General features: G+C 36.9%; 1 protein-coding gene across 1 annotated transcript in view; it reads right to left on the bottom strand.

Moving 5' to 3' along the window:
- The window catches only part of ADAMTS19 (ADAM metallopeptidase with thrombospondin type 1 motif 19), a 236,109-nt gene that overhangs the window by 22,273 nt on the left and 196,956 nt on the right, over positions 1-16,880 (bottom strand). Inside the window, exons 19-21 of the mRNA XM_046668387.1 lie at positions 8,668-8,803; positions 3,480-3,684; positions 868-1,020 (exon numbers count right to left, since the gene is read on the bottom strand). Of these exons, the coding sequence (XP_046524343.1) occupies positions 868-1,020; positions 3,480-3,684; positions 8,668-8,803 (494 nt within the window). The remainder of the gene's footprint in view (positions 1-867; positions 1,021-3,479; positions 3,685-8,667; positions 8,804-16,880) is intronic.

The raw sequence follows: 16,880 nt of genomic DNA on the forward strand, positions 1-16,880 counted from the left end.
TTTTCATTTATAAAATAAAATGGAAGGAGACAGGATTTATTATGTCTCTTCTAACCCCTAGAATTTTATGATTCCATGAAAAAAACGGTATAAAATATCAGAGCTGAAAGTGGCAAGACATAGGGGATCATTTGATTAATACTTCCACTTCTGAGAACTTGTATTTGAGAGCTGTTTTCATCCAGATTTGATCAGAATTTTATCTTAAAACATGGTATTCATTAATACTTTGTAGAGTAAATATGTGAGCTATTTTCTACAGCTCATTTACATAGGAGGCTCTATTTTGCTCATTAATTTTATGTATTACTATTATCATGAAATTAAACTTACTGTTCACCTGCCAAATGAATTATGTTCATTTGGTTTGACCAAAGGACTTCAAGAATTCTGTTCCTTTCCACTTCTTCTATACATAACCCCAAATATTGGTGGGAAAAAGAATGCCTTCCACATATTAAGATGGGAATTCTCTTCGTTTGGTTCTGATGCTACCTTCCTTAACTATATTTTGAATGTACTTATCTGATTGTATTCTATTTATAAGGTTTATACAAAAATATTCTAACAAAGAACTACATCAACAAGACAACAATAATATAGTACTTTTTGAGAGCATCCTTTGTATCACAAATAGTGTTCAGTGCTTTATACATTGTATCTTACTTAATCTTTAAAACAGTTTTATAGAGATCATGATCATGGACAGAAAGGCACGATTAGAACCTGGGTATATAATACTCCACGTCCCATGATTTTTACCTCTACCCTCTGTCCTACTAAACTTCATACTGTATAGTTATAGTACCCAGTGCAATGGTGACATTATTGAAACTTAATACAGAGAATGTACAGAATGATTCTCACCTTAGACCAGTCACCCATTCGCCAAACATAGCATTTCGAGTAATCCTCACAGTCCTCAGCATCCCTGGGTCTGGTGGAGAGGACGCATTTCTTTCTAGGGTTAGTACACCTCACAGTCCGATGACGTACGCCTTTGCCACACTTGACAGAACACTGGAAGATAACATCAGAGAGTTTGGATAAAGTTGGTGATTAGGAGATAAAGACTAATGATTAAATTACATTAAGTATTGGTCCTAATCATCTCTTATAAGCCTAGCACCTATATAAAGCCCAGGTAAAAAAATAAAGGATAAGGATAAGGATAACCCAGGCTACGTCCCAGTATCAGAGACCAGATGGGGCCCAGGGCACAGTGCTGGAGGTCAATGGGTTTCAGAAACCCAGGACTATTATTACAGAGAGTAATATAACACAGGGATTGTTTATGAAAGACAAACAATTACAATGATTAAAATGTAAAATACTAAACTTTACACATTATATGTAAAAATTAATTCACCAATGTAATTGGTTGAAAAATTACAATTTCTTAGAGAATGTCATTTCTTACAAACTTTTCTTATGGCTAAAACAGGGAAAAATCCTGGTAAAAATAAAATAATTTCTTTACATAATTATATACCCCGCAAATCATCATTCTAAATGGTTGTACGGATTGAAAATATAACCCATTCAAAAACAGTTTAGTTCATTTCATAAATAATTGATGTTTGATTGATGATAGTGACATAACAGATAAGAAGCACATATGTATATTCCACCAATCTTTTCCAGGTGCAACTTAGCCTCTCATTTATGCTCCCTATTATGGAATATGTCTAAAGCTTACTAGTTTTACAAAGGTACGTATCACTGACTATCTGGACATAGAGACCAAAATGGCATTGGGCAGGAGAGGGGAGAAGGAGAGAGGGATGAGAGAGATGACAAAACTTAAAGACCCAATTTATATTTATGTCTGAAAAAAATCCAGAGAAAGAGTTGCAGGTATACATTTAGCAATGATATAGTTTAGAAGTATAACCACGTAGATTCCAACAGTTGTGTTCCTAAAAATTTGAGCATGAAACTAATGATATTTTAAATATAGTAAATTTTTCACAAATGAGTACTTGTCTTATAACTTCTGGCCTGTGTTTGAATATGTTGAGTTTTAAAGTTGACTATATGATTTGGTATTTTAGTATTCATATTCTTATTTTTGCAATTGAAACCAATCCTGATCCATAAACTCATTTTTAAATTACATCAAAACAAGAGAGACATTTTTTAATTGGTATATTGCATTGAGACATATTATTTCTCCCACGTGGTGCCAAAAATCTATGTAGTAGAATATTTCTGACCTATTTCCTCCTGAAGAGTTTGCAAAAATGTTAGGTTAGGCTGGAGCTGGGGTATTTTTGTTTCTTTGATGCTCATGTGAATCTTCTCTCTAGACTGAAGTGAATCATTCTGATGTAAAATTTGATATTGCATTCATTCTCAAAAGTATACACCACAAATGAAGGAGAATCTATTAAGCTGCAAGGTATAGCTCAGAAAAGACAATAAAGTCATGCTATTTGCTAATGTGCTTTTTGGGGAGCTGGGTTAATTGGCTCATCTGTATGAGTTTGTAAGAGTGAGTGTGTTTGTGTGTGTGTGCATGCACCCACATACTCACCTAAAGTGCTTCAGAGCAGCTAGTAAATGTAAGTAATGACTGGTGTTTATTATTATGCAAAGATACGTATCACGATAACTGAAGATAAAGCACACAGTTTGGCACAGCACACACCCATATGCCATTCATGACAAGCTAGTGGGGGTGTAGTGCAGTGGATTGGACAGCACTGGGTTCAAATCTCTATCACTTAATTGGGCAAACTAATTTCTCTGAGCTATATTATAAAATGGAGAAACTGTTAACTTTCTTCATTGGTAATTAAATATAAACAATATCATAAATATGAAGTAAAAAGAGAGTCCTTGCTCACAGGAAATGACTGTTAAATGTTAATGTCCTTTCTTTTTCCTCTTAAATGTTCAGAGATGTATATACAATGAGGCAAATGTGTATTTTAATAGGTGCCCACTAAAGAGTAGACTCATGATATCTAAGTTAAAAAGCAGGATTCTAAAATGTATATAAAATATGTTCTTGACTATGTTACAATATTTACAGAATAAAGAGTAAATGTTTTAGTTTTTTTCTATTTTCAAAATTATTCCTAATGAGCGTATCCTTTTTTTTTTTTAAAGTTTTTTTAAATTTTTTTCCTTTTTCTCCCCAAAGCCCCCCGGTACATAGTTGTATATTCTTCATTGTGGGTCCTTCTAGTTGTGGCATGTGGGACGCTGCCTCAGCGTGGTCTGATGAGCAGTGCCATGTCCGCGCCCAGAATTCGAACCAACGAAACACTTGGCCGCCTGCAGCGGAGCGCACGAACTTAACCACTCGGCCACGGGGCCAGCCCCAAGCGTATCCTTTTAATTATCAGAAAAATCAATAGATGGCACTGAAACGGCCATGCAGGGAGATTCTGAACATGATGCAACATGACCTTATACAAGCTGAGAGCCAGAAAAAGAAAGGAAATGGAAAAGAAATGGGGCATGTACTGCACCTCAGACCACACTCCTGCCTCCCACACCGTCATGCAGTCCTGGCCCTCGCAGCGCTGGGCAGAGGCAGGCTTGGGCCCCGTGCAGTCCCTCTCTCGGGCTCTAATCAGAGTTCCATTGCTCAATTGTTGCGTACAGGCCACTTGTCTGCTCTGCATCCCTTTTCCACAAGTTCGTGAACAGGGGGTCCATTCTGTCATCATCCACCTAAAAGCAAAGCAAGGGTCACTGGAACAAGTTAAAAGATATCTACCTACTATATATTTTGACACGTCTAGAGCTAACAGAATCTTACACAGTAACTCCTTACCTTTTTTTGACTAACATTATAGTTTTCTCTAAGACATGCATGCTTTCTATTGCTTTGAATTTTCCATATTTCTTATCTCAGGGCCTTGCTCTTATTAGAATCTCAAAGTATATATTAGATTCCATCCATATCATACTGCATGCTTTGCCTGTTACTGCTCATCATATCGCCATACTGAGATCCCTAACAAGCATAAAAGTGCTAACATACATGAGTTATTCCTGTTCTTTGTGTTTTAAATCTTCACAATAGCTCCATGTGTTAGGTAGTACAACTGTCATGGCCATTTACAAAAAGGGAAACCAAGGCAAGGAGAGCTGTAGTAACTTACCAAAGGTCACAAGGTTGTGGATTGAAATTGAACTGACACTGGAGATACCTCACAATGAGACATGTGCAGGTTGTAGCAAGGTAACAGAAACCTGTCATTGAGAATCCCCTCTTCCCTGGGGGAAGCAATCACTAATGCATTATGCCTATCACTTGCAACAAGATTTGAGTCTGGGACATATCCTTCACACAAAACTACACACATTTCTTTAGGCTGGCCACTGTCTAGTTGCAATGCAGTCATAGACAATGGAGTTACAGGCTCACAGGGCTAAACATGAAGTGTCCTCATTCTAGAGGTCCCCAGGACTCCAATATTATTCTTGGATTTCACTGATTCACTGATTCAGTGATTCGGCCAATATATACTACGTATTTTAATACCTAGATAGAGATTCTTTTCCCAAACAATCATCAGGAAAGTGATATGTATCTATGTTACTTCCATTTCTAATGAATTGGGATCTATCCTAAGGACCACTAACTCAAAAGCCTCCCCAAAATTTATTTCAGGAAGGAACCAAGGCCTGTGCCAGTAACGTGATTCATGAAATTTGGTATTTGTCTGATTCCTGTCAATAAAACCCTCCCTGCATTTCCCATTATTTGGACAACCTTGCTGGGGCATCTAAATCCCCCACGAAACTCTCTGCACAATCCTATTTCAGCACAGTGCAGGGCAGTCAGAAGCCCTGAGCTTAATTCTGGGTTCCTTACTAGCTGTGCACATTCTTGGAACAGTACTTAACAGCTGTTAAGTTTCCATTGTCTCATTTGTAAAAGTGTTTATTATTATACTGTCTGACCTACAAGAGGCACTCAGTATATAGTACATACCATATATATATCACAATATATTTATAAATGATTTAGACTTATTGATGTATTTCTCTAGCTTCATCTCTCACTTGTTTAGAAAATAAACCATATGTTCAGCTTGTTCCCCAAACGCTTTTTATTTTCACTTCATGGCATTTGTTTATGGAGCATCCGCTGTATAGATCTCTGCCAGCCAGCTCCAAATCCCCACCTCCTAGAAGGGCTTCTCCATCCAACCACAGGGATTGTGTTCTCCTCTGCCTTCTGTCACCTGGCTTGTGGCACTCACACAAGATCTATTGGATATTCCCTAGGGAAGTGGAGGGGCTCACGGTCTACCTACAGATTTTGATGTTTTCCTTAGCATATAATCTCTTCAAAGGCAGAGATCAATGCCTTATTCTTCTTTGCAGCCATAACACTTTTTACACAACAGCTTTTCATTAAATATTTCTTGAAATGGAATTAGTTTCTCTCTAGAGTTTTCAGAAATAGCCTAAATTCTTCCAAATTTACTTAAGCCCAAATGTTCTTGGCAATGATCCAAAGTTTGAGAAGTCCACATCCTCCGCCAACCTAGTTTTCTCATCTGTATAATCTGTACAATGGTTTAATTCTAAATGATTCTACGCTTCTATTTCTGAAAAAGAAAAAAAAATAATGATAACATTTGCACTCCACTATTGCCTCTAGCAAAAGTTCTTGTCTGCTGGGCTATCAAGTATGATGTGCATCTACCATTTTGCTTTGGAGTCCCCTAGTGGCTTTTTCCTAAAGTGAATATTTATCTTCCAAATTTATTTTAGTTTCTGCTTCATCTTTCTCCACAAAGATACCCAGGCTATAAGCACAATTTAAGCTCATCTATGTACCTTTCCCCTCAACTGTGGAACCCAGAAGGCACTACTGAAAAGAGAAGTCTTTGCAATTTCATGGAATCTCATTTCTTTTAAATAAAATAAATTTTAGCAATCTCTAGTGTAATGACAAAAGTTGCCTTTTCCATTCCTTGTGAAAACTGCTCAAAAATAAGAACTAAAATGTAAAATATATTCTAATGAGAGAAAACATTTTGTAGTTTAGAATTCATCTAATTTGAAATTATCCCATTTCCTCATCTTTAAGATTCCTTCTTGCAAAGCTATTTACCAGTGCATCAATATATTTCATATTTGGCTCATAGGGTTCCATCAGGCTATGTGGTGACTTTTTCGCTAAATGAGAATGGAAATTAGAATATTTCTTACTAGGCTAGGGGGAAAGAAGAGGCAGGAGAAATGAAGGTTATGCTATGCCAGTAAGTCTTAGAAAGTTTTCCTGTGATGACCCCTAATAATTGCCCATGTCCATTTCTTACTTTCTAATATTTTGGTTAACCTCACTGACATTGCTTCTTGGTGGTTCAAAACATACTGCCTCCTTTTCCAAGGGAAGGTAGATAATAATCTCTAACAAAAAGACTTCCAGTCTCCAGCTGCAAAAAGTTCTCACTTAGAAATGTACTGACCTTTGAAAACTATTCCTTTTACCAAGTCTTTATGGGGGCATTTTTCCCCAAGATAGCCGAGGTCAGTGAAGGCACAATAACTCGTGTGTACCATACACTCTGATCCTTCACAGACCAAGTTAGGAAATGACAAATATACTCTAGACCTCAAATCCAGCTAATTCAAGATTCCTGAGAGATCAGAAAAAGCCACTGCTCTTTCATCCAAATGGAAAAGCTATATGGTATGTAAAACAAATGGTGTTGTGAAATATTTTAATAAATTATTTAACATAAGATAAATTAGCATTTTAATATCTATTAAAAGAGATAGAGAGAAAGATAAGTCTTAGGAAGAATAATAACAAAAAGGATCCAGTTCTTTAGCTGACAGGGCAAAAGCCAAAAACTCTGCTTCTCTACCTGTCCAGCATTGAAGGGAAAGGTCCCAAGGACGTGACTGTAGGCAACAATAATTCCCTAGGTCACCCTTCCTGTTGATTACTACACTGCCTCATAAAAAAGCTTAACTAGTTCATCTACTAATGGACTTAGCCTGAAAAGCACATAGCCAGGCAAGTGCAATGGGTACATTACTGAAAATATATTCACGTACTTTTGTCTTATGCACATTCTTTCACATATCATTCACTGCCCTATTCCTTAGAAGCATATTTTTGCCTGGTTGGGGGAGTTAGGGGATAGGATTGTTAGAGCAGGAATGCAAAGGAAAAGTTGATAATCAGCTTTTGATACCTTAAATACACTGAATCTACAGAAAAGCAAGTCTTGAAATTTCAGCTTTGTAGAGGAAGAAAGGATTTTCCAAATTCTTTTAAGCTCTCATTAACATAGCATGAGCCAGATCTGGAGGGCTTAATTATTGCATTTTGCAAGAAGCCAGAAATAGAGGGGACTCAGGATGCAGTGCTACATCAGAAGGGGGAAGGCAGGGGGAATGGGGAAACTAGAACTGAGCATTAGCCTGGATGCCACTAATTCCCAAAGAGATTATTTAAGATAGAAAGGCCCAAATATAGTTAATTGGCAACTTTGTTCTTCCTCCCCTTAGTTATTTAACCACCCTCCCATACTTCCTCATGTGGTGGAGGGTCATGAATAAGATTGTTAGTTATAGACTGCTACAAAGCTACAAATTCTTTGCATATCTGAGTTGGAGGATGTGTAAATTCATTGTGACTCCCCTGTAGAAGCTATTGAGAGAGGAGTCAATTCTGTTTGGTTCCCTAAGAACTCACAGTTAGACTAACTCATTGAGCCTCAACAAATCCCTGAATGGCAGGATAGAATAAATCTCCCTGTCCTCAGATTCTAGAGGAATCAAGCCAGTATGACATTCTTTTTATCATTTTATCCCTAAAAGGTTTTAGGACTTTTGACACTGAGGTTGAGTCCCACTCCAGCCAAACATTAATTTTCATATGAAAGTGTGTGGATTTTCAGGAGCCCTGTGATGGGATCCATTCCAAACAGACTTGCTGCTAGCTCGCTCCAAAATTATACTCAGGTTCCACTCATTTGTTTCTGTTAGTGACTAAGGCATAGCCTTCTTTCTATGCCACTTTCAGCTGCTTGGCATTGCTGTTTTGTCCCCTACTTACATGTTTCTTGCCCGATTTGTTGCCTAATTCTCATCGGGGAAGTCACAGGCAGCCAAAGCAACTGACTGTCCAGTAACTAGGATCCAGATTAGGAATCTAGGGATCAGAGATCAGGTACCCAGCAGTTTGCATTCAGAACTCTGGAAAAGGATGTGAGAATCTAGCCTGTAGACCACACTGCCCCTGTTGTTGTGTAGGGGACTGGGTCCTGGTCAGTCCAGCTTTGGTTTGTATCACCCTTGGCAAGTTCTAACACACCATTTCAGAGAATTCAGGAACGAATAGCTAAATTCACCCCAATCACCAGATTTTTGAAGTAGTGACCAATAGGTTACCGAATAATTTTCATGACTCCTCCCTCCAGCCCAGTTAGTGGTTGTTTTCACACCATGGAGCACACTAGTTAAAGTCCAGGTAAATCTTAACTTTGCTGCTCCAATACTCTTTCCATCATGATGATTACCTTTCCTCCTTAGATCCAGCTTATTTAAAATCATACATTTTGGTATATCTTCCTTTGCATGGTTTTAAGAAAGTGTGATTTTGTTCATATTTTGAATATGTTTGAAAGACCAGCAATTTAAGCGACAAACAGAACCTTAACAATTGGTGGGACAGGTTACCTTGTTTGGCATGGTTGCTCGTTGCATTTGCGAATCTGTGGCTCTGGCTTGGTTAAGTATTTGCATTTCTTGCTGTCCACAATGCTGATATTTTTGTTCATGATTTTTGTGCAAGACACTGTTGTCTTCCTTTCTCCTGAAAAGAGCAAATAAACACATAAAGAAATGTTATCAGAGGCCTTTATATGATGGATTTAGGTGTGCATAGGCTTGTTGCAATTTTCATAGATATTTTAAACAAATTTTCAGTTAGATCAATAAAGATGATATTTATAATTTACACAACAAAATATATCTCTAGGCTTAAGGAAAATGAATGGTAATTTTTTCCTCCTAGGAATTCAATGACAAGCTTTATATTACAAAGGGATCGTGGCAGCCTAAGTTGACAAGATATTCATTACCAGTCCATGCTATCTTTTAGCATTAAGTGATGAAAAGCTACATATTCATAAAACCTATATGCATTCCTGAAAGCTCACAAACATGCATATAAACATGTGTGCACCTTTTATTATTTGGCTGTATGTCATCAGTGCTCTGTAGCAAGTTATAGGAAGCAAGCTTATTTTGAGTATAACTCAGACCTTTATGCTTATTGTCTCTGATAAAGACCCCAAGAATTCTAGAAATCCTCATTCCCTAATAATTGCCATGTTTTCTAAGAAAAGCCATGAGATTCTTACCATTTTCCACAAGATTTCAGAAAAATGGCTTTCCTACTTTCCCTGGTATGATGAAAGTCTGATTACAGGAGGTAAAAATAACCATTTGCATGCTGAGTTCATTTGGGTAGAGCCCTATAATTACACTAACTTGACAACACTTCTATTATTTCATCTTACACTTAAAAAGCCTATTAAATATGTGCTAATTCTGTTTTCCTACAAATTCTAAATATCTAGATAAGATTTAATAACCTAATTTAACTCAGTGTTTGACATTATAAAATAATTAAATCAACCAACAATTTTAAAGCCAGATGGGTCACGAAGGATTAAGAAAAAAATCACAAGTCTTCTGGGTCTCTATTGAAAGGCCCATTAGTTAGGGTCCTATGACTGTCATGCAATGATAATTATGGAGCTCAGAGTGTTCATGCCGGTCATGCCAAATTGGACAGCCTGGGCTGGTGGCAAAGAGGTCACTCTGTCATTTAATTAACAGAGAAGGGAGGCTGGCATCAAGAAAGAAGAAAAGAAGGGATGTAGAGAAAAAAAGACAACTACTCTGAATAATTTTTAAGTATCTTTTACTTTGACTTGACTGGGGTATGAGGGTAGACAAGAGGGTAGTCAAGTAGAAGGCAAAAGAACAGGCATAGGTTCAGAATCTTCCCTTGATTTCCCTCTCAACGGCACTGAGCAGAGTCCCACAACGATCTGTATCATACAAAAATCATGATTATATCTATATACATATGTGGATTAGCTAACAATTATATCTGCGGTTATTGCATATCATGTTATTGAAACCATTTAGATCTTCAGTTCTCTTTTCTAGCATAGGCAGCACAATGTTGGCCAAATTATTCCCTTTTTGGATAATACTAGGGTTCCGGTGCAATGCAATTTATTCTATGGGAGCTCAATACAGACAACAGAGTGCCAGGCAGGCCAAAGGCCTTTCCCTCGAGTGGGAGAATGTGTGCCTCCAACCAGGACCCTATGGCAGTCTATAAAGTGTTCACCAGTGGGCCAACAATGGGAAGGGCCTTGAGATGGACATCCAACCAGATTAGTAAAAGGTGGCCCTAAGAGTGTACAGATTAGGAAAAAGTCATGCCCTCTAGACAGATGAATTAGAAAACAGTGCTCCTTTCACTACACAGAAGTTGCCCTCAAACAGGGTGCATGGTTTGGCAAATGTAGCATGGGCTGAACGCAGTCGCCAGGACAAGGACTTTACCGCAGTACACCAGCTGCCTAACTGAAGGCAACAGCTGTGCCTCAGTGGTCTTCTAGCCTGACCTGTGCAGCTCATGCAGTCAGGCAAGCTGATGTTAACTTGTAGAGAAAAGGCAACCTTTCACGCCCCGGGTATAGCTTACAGGATGTCCAGGCCATTTTTTGGTGTGTCAAGAAGGGTGGGAGGTGGCACTGGACTTAATCATGGTAGTGTTCAATACTCACCAACTTCAACTTTCAAATAAACTGTCAGAGAAGCAGAAATGAATTATTATGTTCAGTTTTTTACAGAGAAAACTGGCCTCACAAGGCAGGAGTTACCTTTTAAATGTAAGAATTTGGAACAGAGTTTTGGTCAATTTCCTCCTAGTTTCCTATACTTCAGGTGCACCTTTATTACCTGATGCATATATTAAATAGATATTATGCAAATTTTGTATAATGCTAGCACGTTATTTCTACATTACAGTGATGCCTACCTAAAAGTAGGATTAAAATAAACGCTACTTTTGTGAAATATAAATGTTAGCTATAAAATCTAACTTAAGGCCTTCACAGTCATAAGACACTCTTTTACAGAACACATGTAGTTGCCTAAACTAATTTAGATAATGGCTTTTTGCCAACTACAACACAAAAAGATGACAAACAGACATTATCCAGAAAGCTTTTGCTGAACATATATGTAGTCACGGAACAAATAACTCAGGGCTAATTGTACCACAGTTTTTCCTTTCCTTAGAAAATATCTAACTTTAATTATACTGGCTTAGAGCTACCATAGTGAACTACTGAAAACATCTTTTAAGGATCAGTAGTGATATATGAAAAGGGACATAGGTATTGGCATCATTTCAGGGAGCACCTTAGTGGTGCTCTAAGAAAGTATGAAGGCGTGTGAGTATGAACTGGGACACTTCCATTGTAGCGAGGAAGCTCACATCGTAAGTTTTTTGGCAGATAGGATAAACTTAGCCCTACTTTTTTTTATTTCGTTGAACAAAAACAACAGAATCAGAGGAAAAAAAATCTATTGCTCAGCTACAGAAACATTATGCCTATGAAAACACAACTAAGAACTCAAAGCCATATGGAAATGTTATTGTTTAATTTTTTTCTTTTATATATTTTTACGTCCTAGCCAACACAGGAAATTTCCATTCTAGCATCTAATAGCAGTATTTACAATGCATCCAATACCGTGGAACCTAGGGACGAACAGAAAGCGATGAAGCGACTGGCCTTCTGCCTGAACCACGAGTAGCTGCAAGCTGTTGACAGTGTATTACTTGTTTTATGGCAATTAACTTCACCTCTGGGTCATTCCCATTAAATCAGCATTGAGGAAATCTGTTTCACCGTTTTAAACACAATTACGAATAAAATAAAATAGCCATTAATGCATTCATCTCATTACCAAATTTGGGCAAAATCTGAAAATGAAAGGTCATTTTTATTTACTGACTCTTTCTTTGTTTTCTGAAGACATAAAGACTAGATATTATATTGTGTGCCTTCTTTTCCAGTCTCAGAGATAAGCCAATATTTTTTTCTATGCTCTGTATTTAACCAAAGGGATATTTTTAATAAAGCTACATTCTATTTAGGTAGATCACATTTCTAGAACTTGCATCATAAATGTAGAAACACATGCTCAGGACAGGGTTCAGTGTGTTTAAATTTTCTATATATTATTGGAGATCCCAAACTTTTTAATAAAATTATGGAACTCTATAAGACAGAGACTATATATATTCATTTATCTTTATAATTTTCTTTTAAACTATTTTTTTCTGTTGAAGTAATAATGGCCAGCAAGCAAGTGAACCAGAAGTAAATATACTTTATTGAGGATGAAGGACTTTTCTCTGAGCACTTCTAAGAGATACATAAAATGCTGGTTATTTTTTAAGCATACATTTTTTAACTTGAACAACTTCCAAAAATCATGTCATGCCATTTACTTCTTAGCTATTCTTTTTACATTTCTTTAAAATATTTTTCCCTCAGGGTTTGGGCTTAATATTAAAATGACTATTTCGTTTTCTATTTTAATGAAAAAATTTTATTTCATATTGTTCATAACATCCAATACATAATCCAATCTGATCTTGTCATTCCCATGCACACAAATATTTTAATGGGATCCCATAACTTTCAAGTTAAATTTAACTTGAGTGCTAGCATAACACTCAAGGATCTTTATGAACTAGCTTCTTTCTACTTTCCTAGGCAAATCAGTTCCCACTCCTTGATCCCATATTTTGCACCCTAGTAATAAACATTCTTACCAACACCAATGCCTTTGCACCTATGCATATTCCTGGAAGGCTTTCTACCTCTCCCCATATGACTCTGTATAGTGATTTTACTATTATCTGTCCCCTACTAGATGGACAATGAACTCTCTAAAAGTAGAAAGCACTCATCTTTGGACCACCCAGTAATAGTCAGTGCACAGTCAGTATTGGTAAAGGAATCAATGACTGAAATATAAGCATGTAATTCAAGCCCAAAGTTCCTTCTCTACTAAGAGGCTCATCTCAACACTGTGTTTCCTAAAATGGTGAAAAATCATTGGCAAAAGACTAATTGAAATAGTTATCTATGGCAAGTCCACTTAATGGATTATCATTTAGGTATTAAACTTCAAGTTTATAGGGAGTTTCCAATAATACAAAAATATTCCTATTACTTTGAGAGGGTAGAATACACAATTGTACTATTGAAATAAAATGCACAGAAAAAAGTATTTTTGCATTTTTTTTGGCTAATAACATTTATTTTGGTACACGCAAAGTGCCTTTAAAATGGAAAAACTGAAACAAACTGCACCCTTAAAAAGATACAGGCATTTGAACACTAAGATATTTCTCCTCAACTTGGACCCAAAGTCTTGGATGCCTCCTCAGAATTTAGTCGTGAACAAGGACAGCCCTGTCTAGAGGCGAACAGCATGAGAGTCGTAAGCTAGTAGGATCTGGACTAATGTGAAGAATGTGTAATGTTAGCTTATTCTTTTCCCCTTTAAATTGTATCTATTCAGATTTCCTAAACCCATGTTTAACTCGTCATTTACTTCAAAAGAGGTCATTGAATTTTGCAGTCCTTGTTCTAGCTTTTATACAATTAATTCATTCACTAGATCAAAATAAATCCTAGAGCAATGCAGTGATTTATGCAGTATGAGGAATGCTGATTTCACATACACGCTCAGATATTCTGGAACAATACATCTCTAATGCCTCCGAAGGCTAAGATCACTTAAAACAGGTCTTTTATGTCAAAAGGAACTTTATCCACTGACCCACTCTTCTGAGGTGCCAAGATAAATTTAAAACATTCCTTCAAAGATTTTTTAGATATTTTAGAACACCAATGTAAAACAAACATTTGTTTCACCAATACATTGTAAGCTGTTTGAAAATAAAAGGACTAATTTCAATAGGCAATGCTAAAATACAAAGCGATATATCAATTCAAATCATTCTAGAACCATCAGAATTTGAAAAGACAGTGATGAAAAGTGTACATATGTTAAACTGTTGGAAAAATTTACTTGAGATCACCAGCATCCGTTAGATATTTTAAAACAATATTCCCTCTTGAAGGAATGTTTCTATCTTAGGCTTTTCAGATCTTGTAATAACTGGTATTAATCAGTTAATAGAAATGCACAATGAATTAACCTTAATTTGGGTTATCATTTTAAAACTTAGTTTGAGATACTGATATAAAAGATCATTGTAATAAATATTTAGCTACACAACACTAGGTATCTCAAAAAAATTTTTTCCCCACTTATTGCTGACAGTCTAATGCCTTACAATAGAATTAAAAAAATAACTTATGTGAAACATTGAAACTTTATACCGTTCCATGATACTTTATTTGCTCTTGCTTAATGTATTCCTGTGAAGTAAAATAGTGCTATTATTTCTTTGCTCTTGAAGATAAATTTTGCATGAATCTGTTTCCAATGTTCTATGCTTTGAACTTACTCTCATTTAATTCATGAATATGCTGAAAGATTACAAAGCTCTTTCTGGCTATAAAATCGAAAATACGAAGTCAGAAATGATGCGATTCTTGAAATCCTGTCCATCCACTTTATTTATGAACTGCAAAGGAAAATAATATCCAAAAGCCCAGAAATATTTTGGCATTGAATTCAATATGCGCCCTATTAACATAGTCAGAGATAATTGAAAACTGTTGACTAAACACAATGGAACAGATTTGAGAAAGATCTATTCAAGCGCAAATCATATAGAGATCGTGTATAATTAGAAGGATTATTTTGCAAAATAAACCATTTGAAATAAAAATAAGGACATATCTAAATTCTTATTTAACAGATTAAAATAAAACATGTCTTTGAATCCAAAGAAACTTACATAATCTCTAAGGGACATGCTCTATTTTGTGGAAAGAAATGGCATTAAGCCTCCTGAGCTATTCTTGAAGTATATGATGAGGAGGAAAGAAGACTTGAACTCAGGAATCCTGGATTCTAATCCTGGCTCTACCCCCAGTGGGCATGTGACCACGGGAAGTCAGTTAACCTCTATGCTCTTCAATTTTCTCATGTTAATAATTAAGAAGTTATGCTTGAGAATATCTAAAAGCCCTTGTGACTCTGAAACTAAAAGAATTTATAATGAACCTCTAATTCTTTACGGTTTGGCAATTGGCAAAACATATACTAGGCTGTAATTAATGTGATTTTTGGAAAAATTTTTAACCCTAAAAACTTGCTTTTTCAAATTGAAGACTGACAAGTTCTGTATGTTTACTTCTGATGCAGCTTTTATTAGACCACAATTACAGAAAGAAAAAAATTTAGGATAATAAAATTCACTGGGCAAACATTTTCCTGCCTAGAATTTCAAATATAAACAGATTTTAATGACTGCCTTTCAGTGCTGTAACAGGAACCATCAACCTTTTCATCACTCCACTTCCCCACAGCTCACCATTGCCTGGCGGCTGGTCGTTCTAATCTGAGTTATATAAAGAGAAAATTCTAACCGTGTAGATTTTCACTTCAAATATATTTGTTTCTGTTGTATTTTTGTCTTTTTATTTGGATAGAAGATATGAAGCAGAATCTCTTAAGTGAAACAGGCCCTGGCATCAGTGAAGAAAGGGTGGAGCAGAGGAACAGGAATCCAGGTGTATATGGGAGCATCAGCTGGAGACAGGAGGGGAGAGGATCTCAAGTCACATGGCAATAAAGGGGCCCCAGGAGAAACATGGCCAATGAAAATTTCATTGTGGCAAAGATGACCAATAAATTCTTTTAAATTGCAAGAATGATCTGAAATCCTTTTGTTGTAATCACTCTATATCCTTGGGAGCAAAGCATGATCTGTATAATCTCCCCTTCCTCTGCCCCACAATGGTGCCTTTACTCTGGTGACCCCTTAAGGCCAGGTGCTCCACGAGTCAGCTGAGAAGCCCAGATCTCACTTTGACAAAAGCTGCTTCTCCCCAGCCTCCACACCTCTGGATGTTGCTGGCACCTTTTTGCTCTCTCCTGAGGACACTGTTTCTTGCTTTCCCTGCAGCCTCCAGGGGGGTGGCCATTTTCCTGCTTACGCCCTGCACCTTTGGATTTAGAGGCAGCATGGGTGTCCATCCTCCTCAGGCCACTACCCAACCATTCTCTCTTCCTTCTTCCCAAACATCCAGCTTTAGATCAGACTATAGAACGCATCCCCCTTCTTGCTGGAGTCAAACACCAACCCTTGGGCCACTCCCTCTCTTTAAGATTTTAGTTCCTGGATTATTGTTATATTTTCTAATACTGCTTCTGGCACAATTTTTGTAATTATGTTATCCATTTGAATGATTCTTCTAACACTGAGACCTCTCACTTCCTAGCCTCTTCTCTTCCCAGAGATCCTGCCTTTCACTTTACTTCAGCCATGAACTCCCTTGGTCTTGTTATTACCAATAACTATGACTCCTCCATAATCTCAGCTCTATTTTCTGTCACCATCTCCTGTGTTCCCAGCCCTCTCCCTTTAATACCCTGAGACTAAAAGTTCTTTAACCCCACCAGGCCCTATAATCCATCAATCTTACCACGTTTTCACCGTCTTTCAAGCTGCTGATCTCTTTACTTTCCTCCTTATATAACTAAATTCCATGATGAACCATTTTCAGCTCCTTACAAACAACCTCAGGTCACCTATATTTTTTATTTTTATTTTTTTATACTCACCTGGCAATTCCCAAACTCACTCCACAAGTGCATCTGCATGCTATACATAACTGAAGGGTAACACACCATTATGTTGG

The sequence above is a fragment of the Equus quagga genome, chromosome 7 (genome assembly GCF_021613505.1).
Source record: "Equus quagga isolate Etosha38 chromosome 7, UCLA_HA_Equagga_1.0, whole genome shotgun sequence".
Taxonomy (NCBI): Eukaryota; Metazoa; Chordata; class Mammalia; order Perissodactyla; family Equidae; genus Equus; species Equus quagga.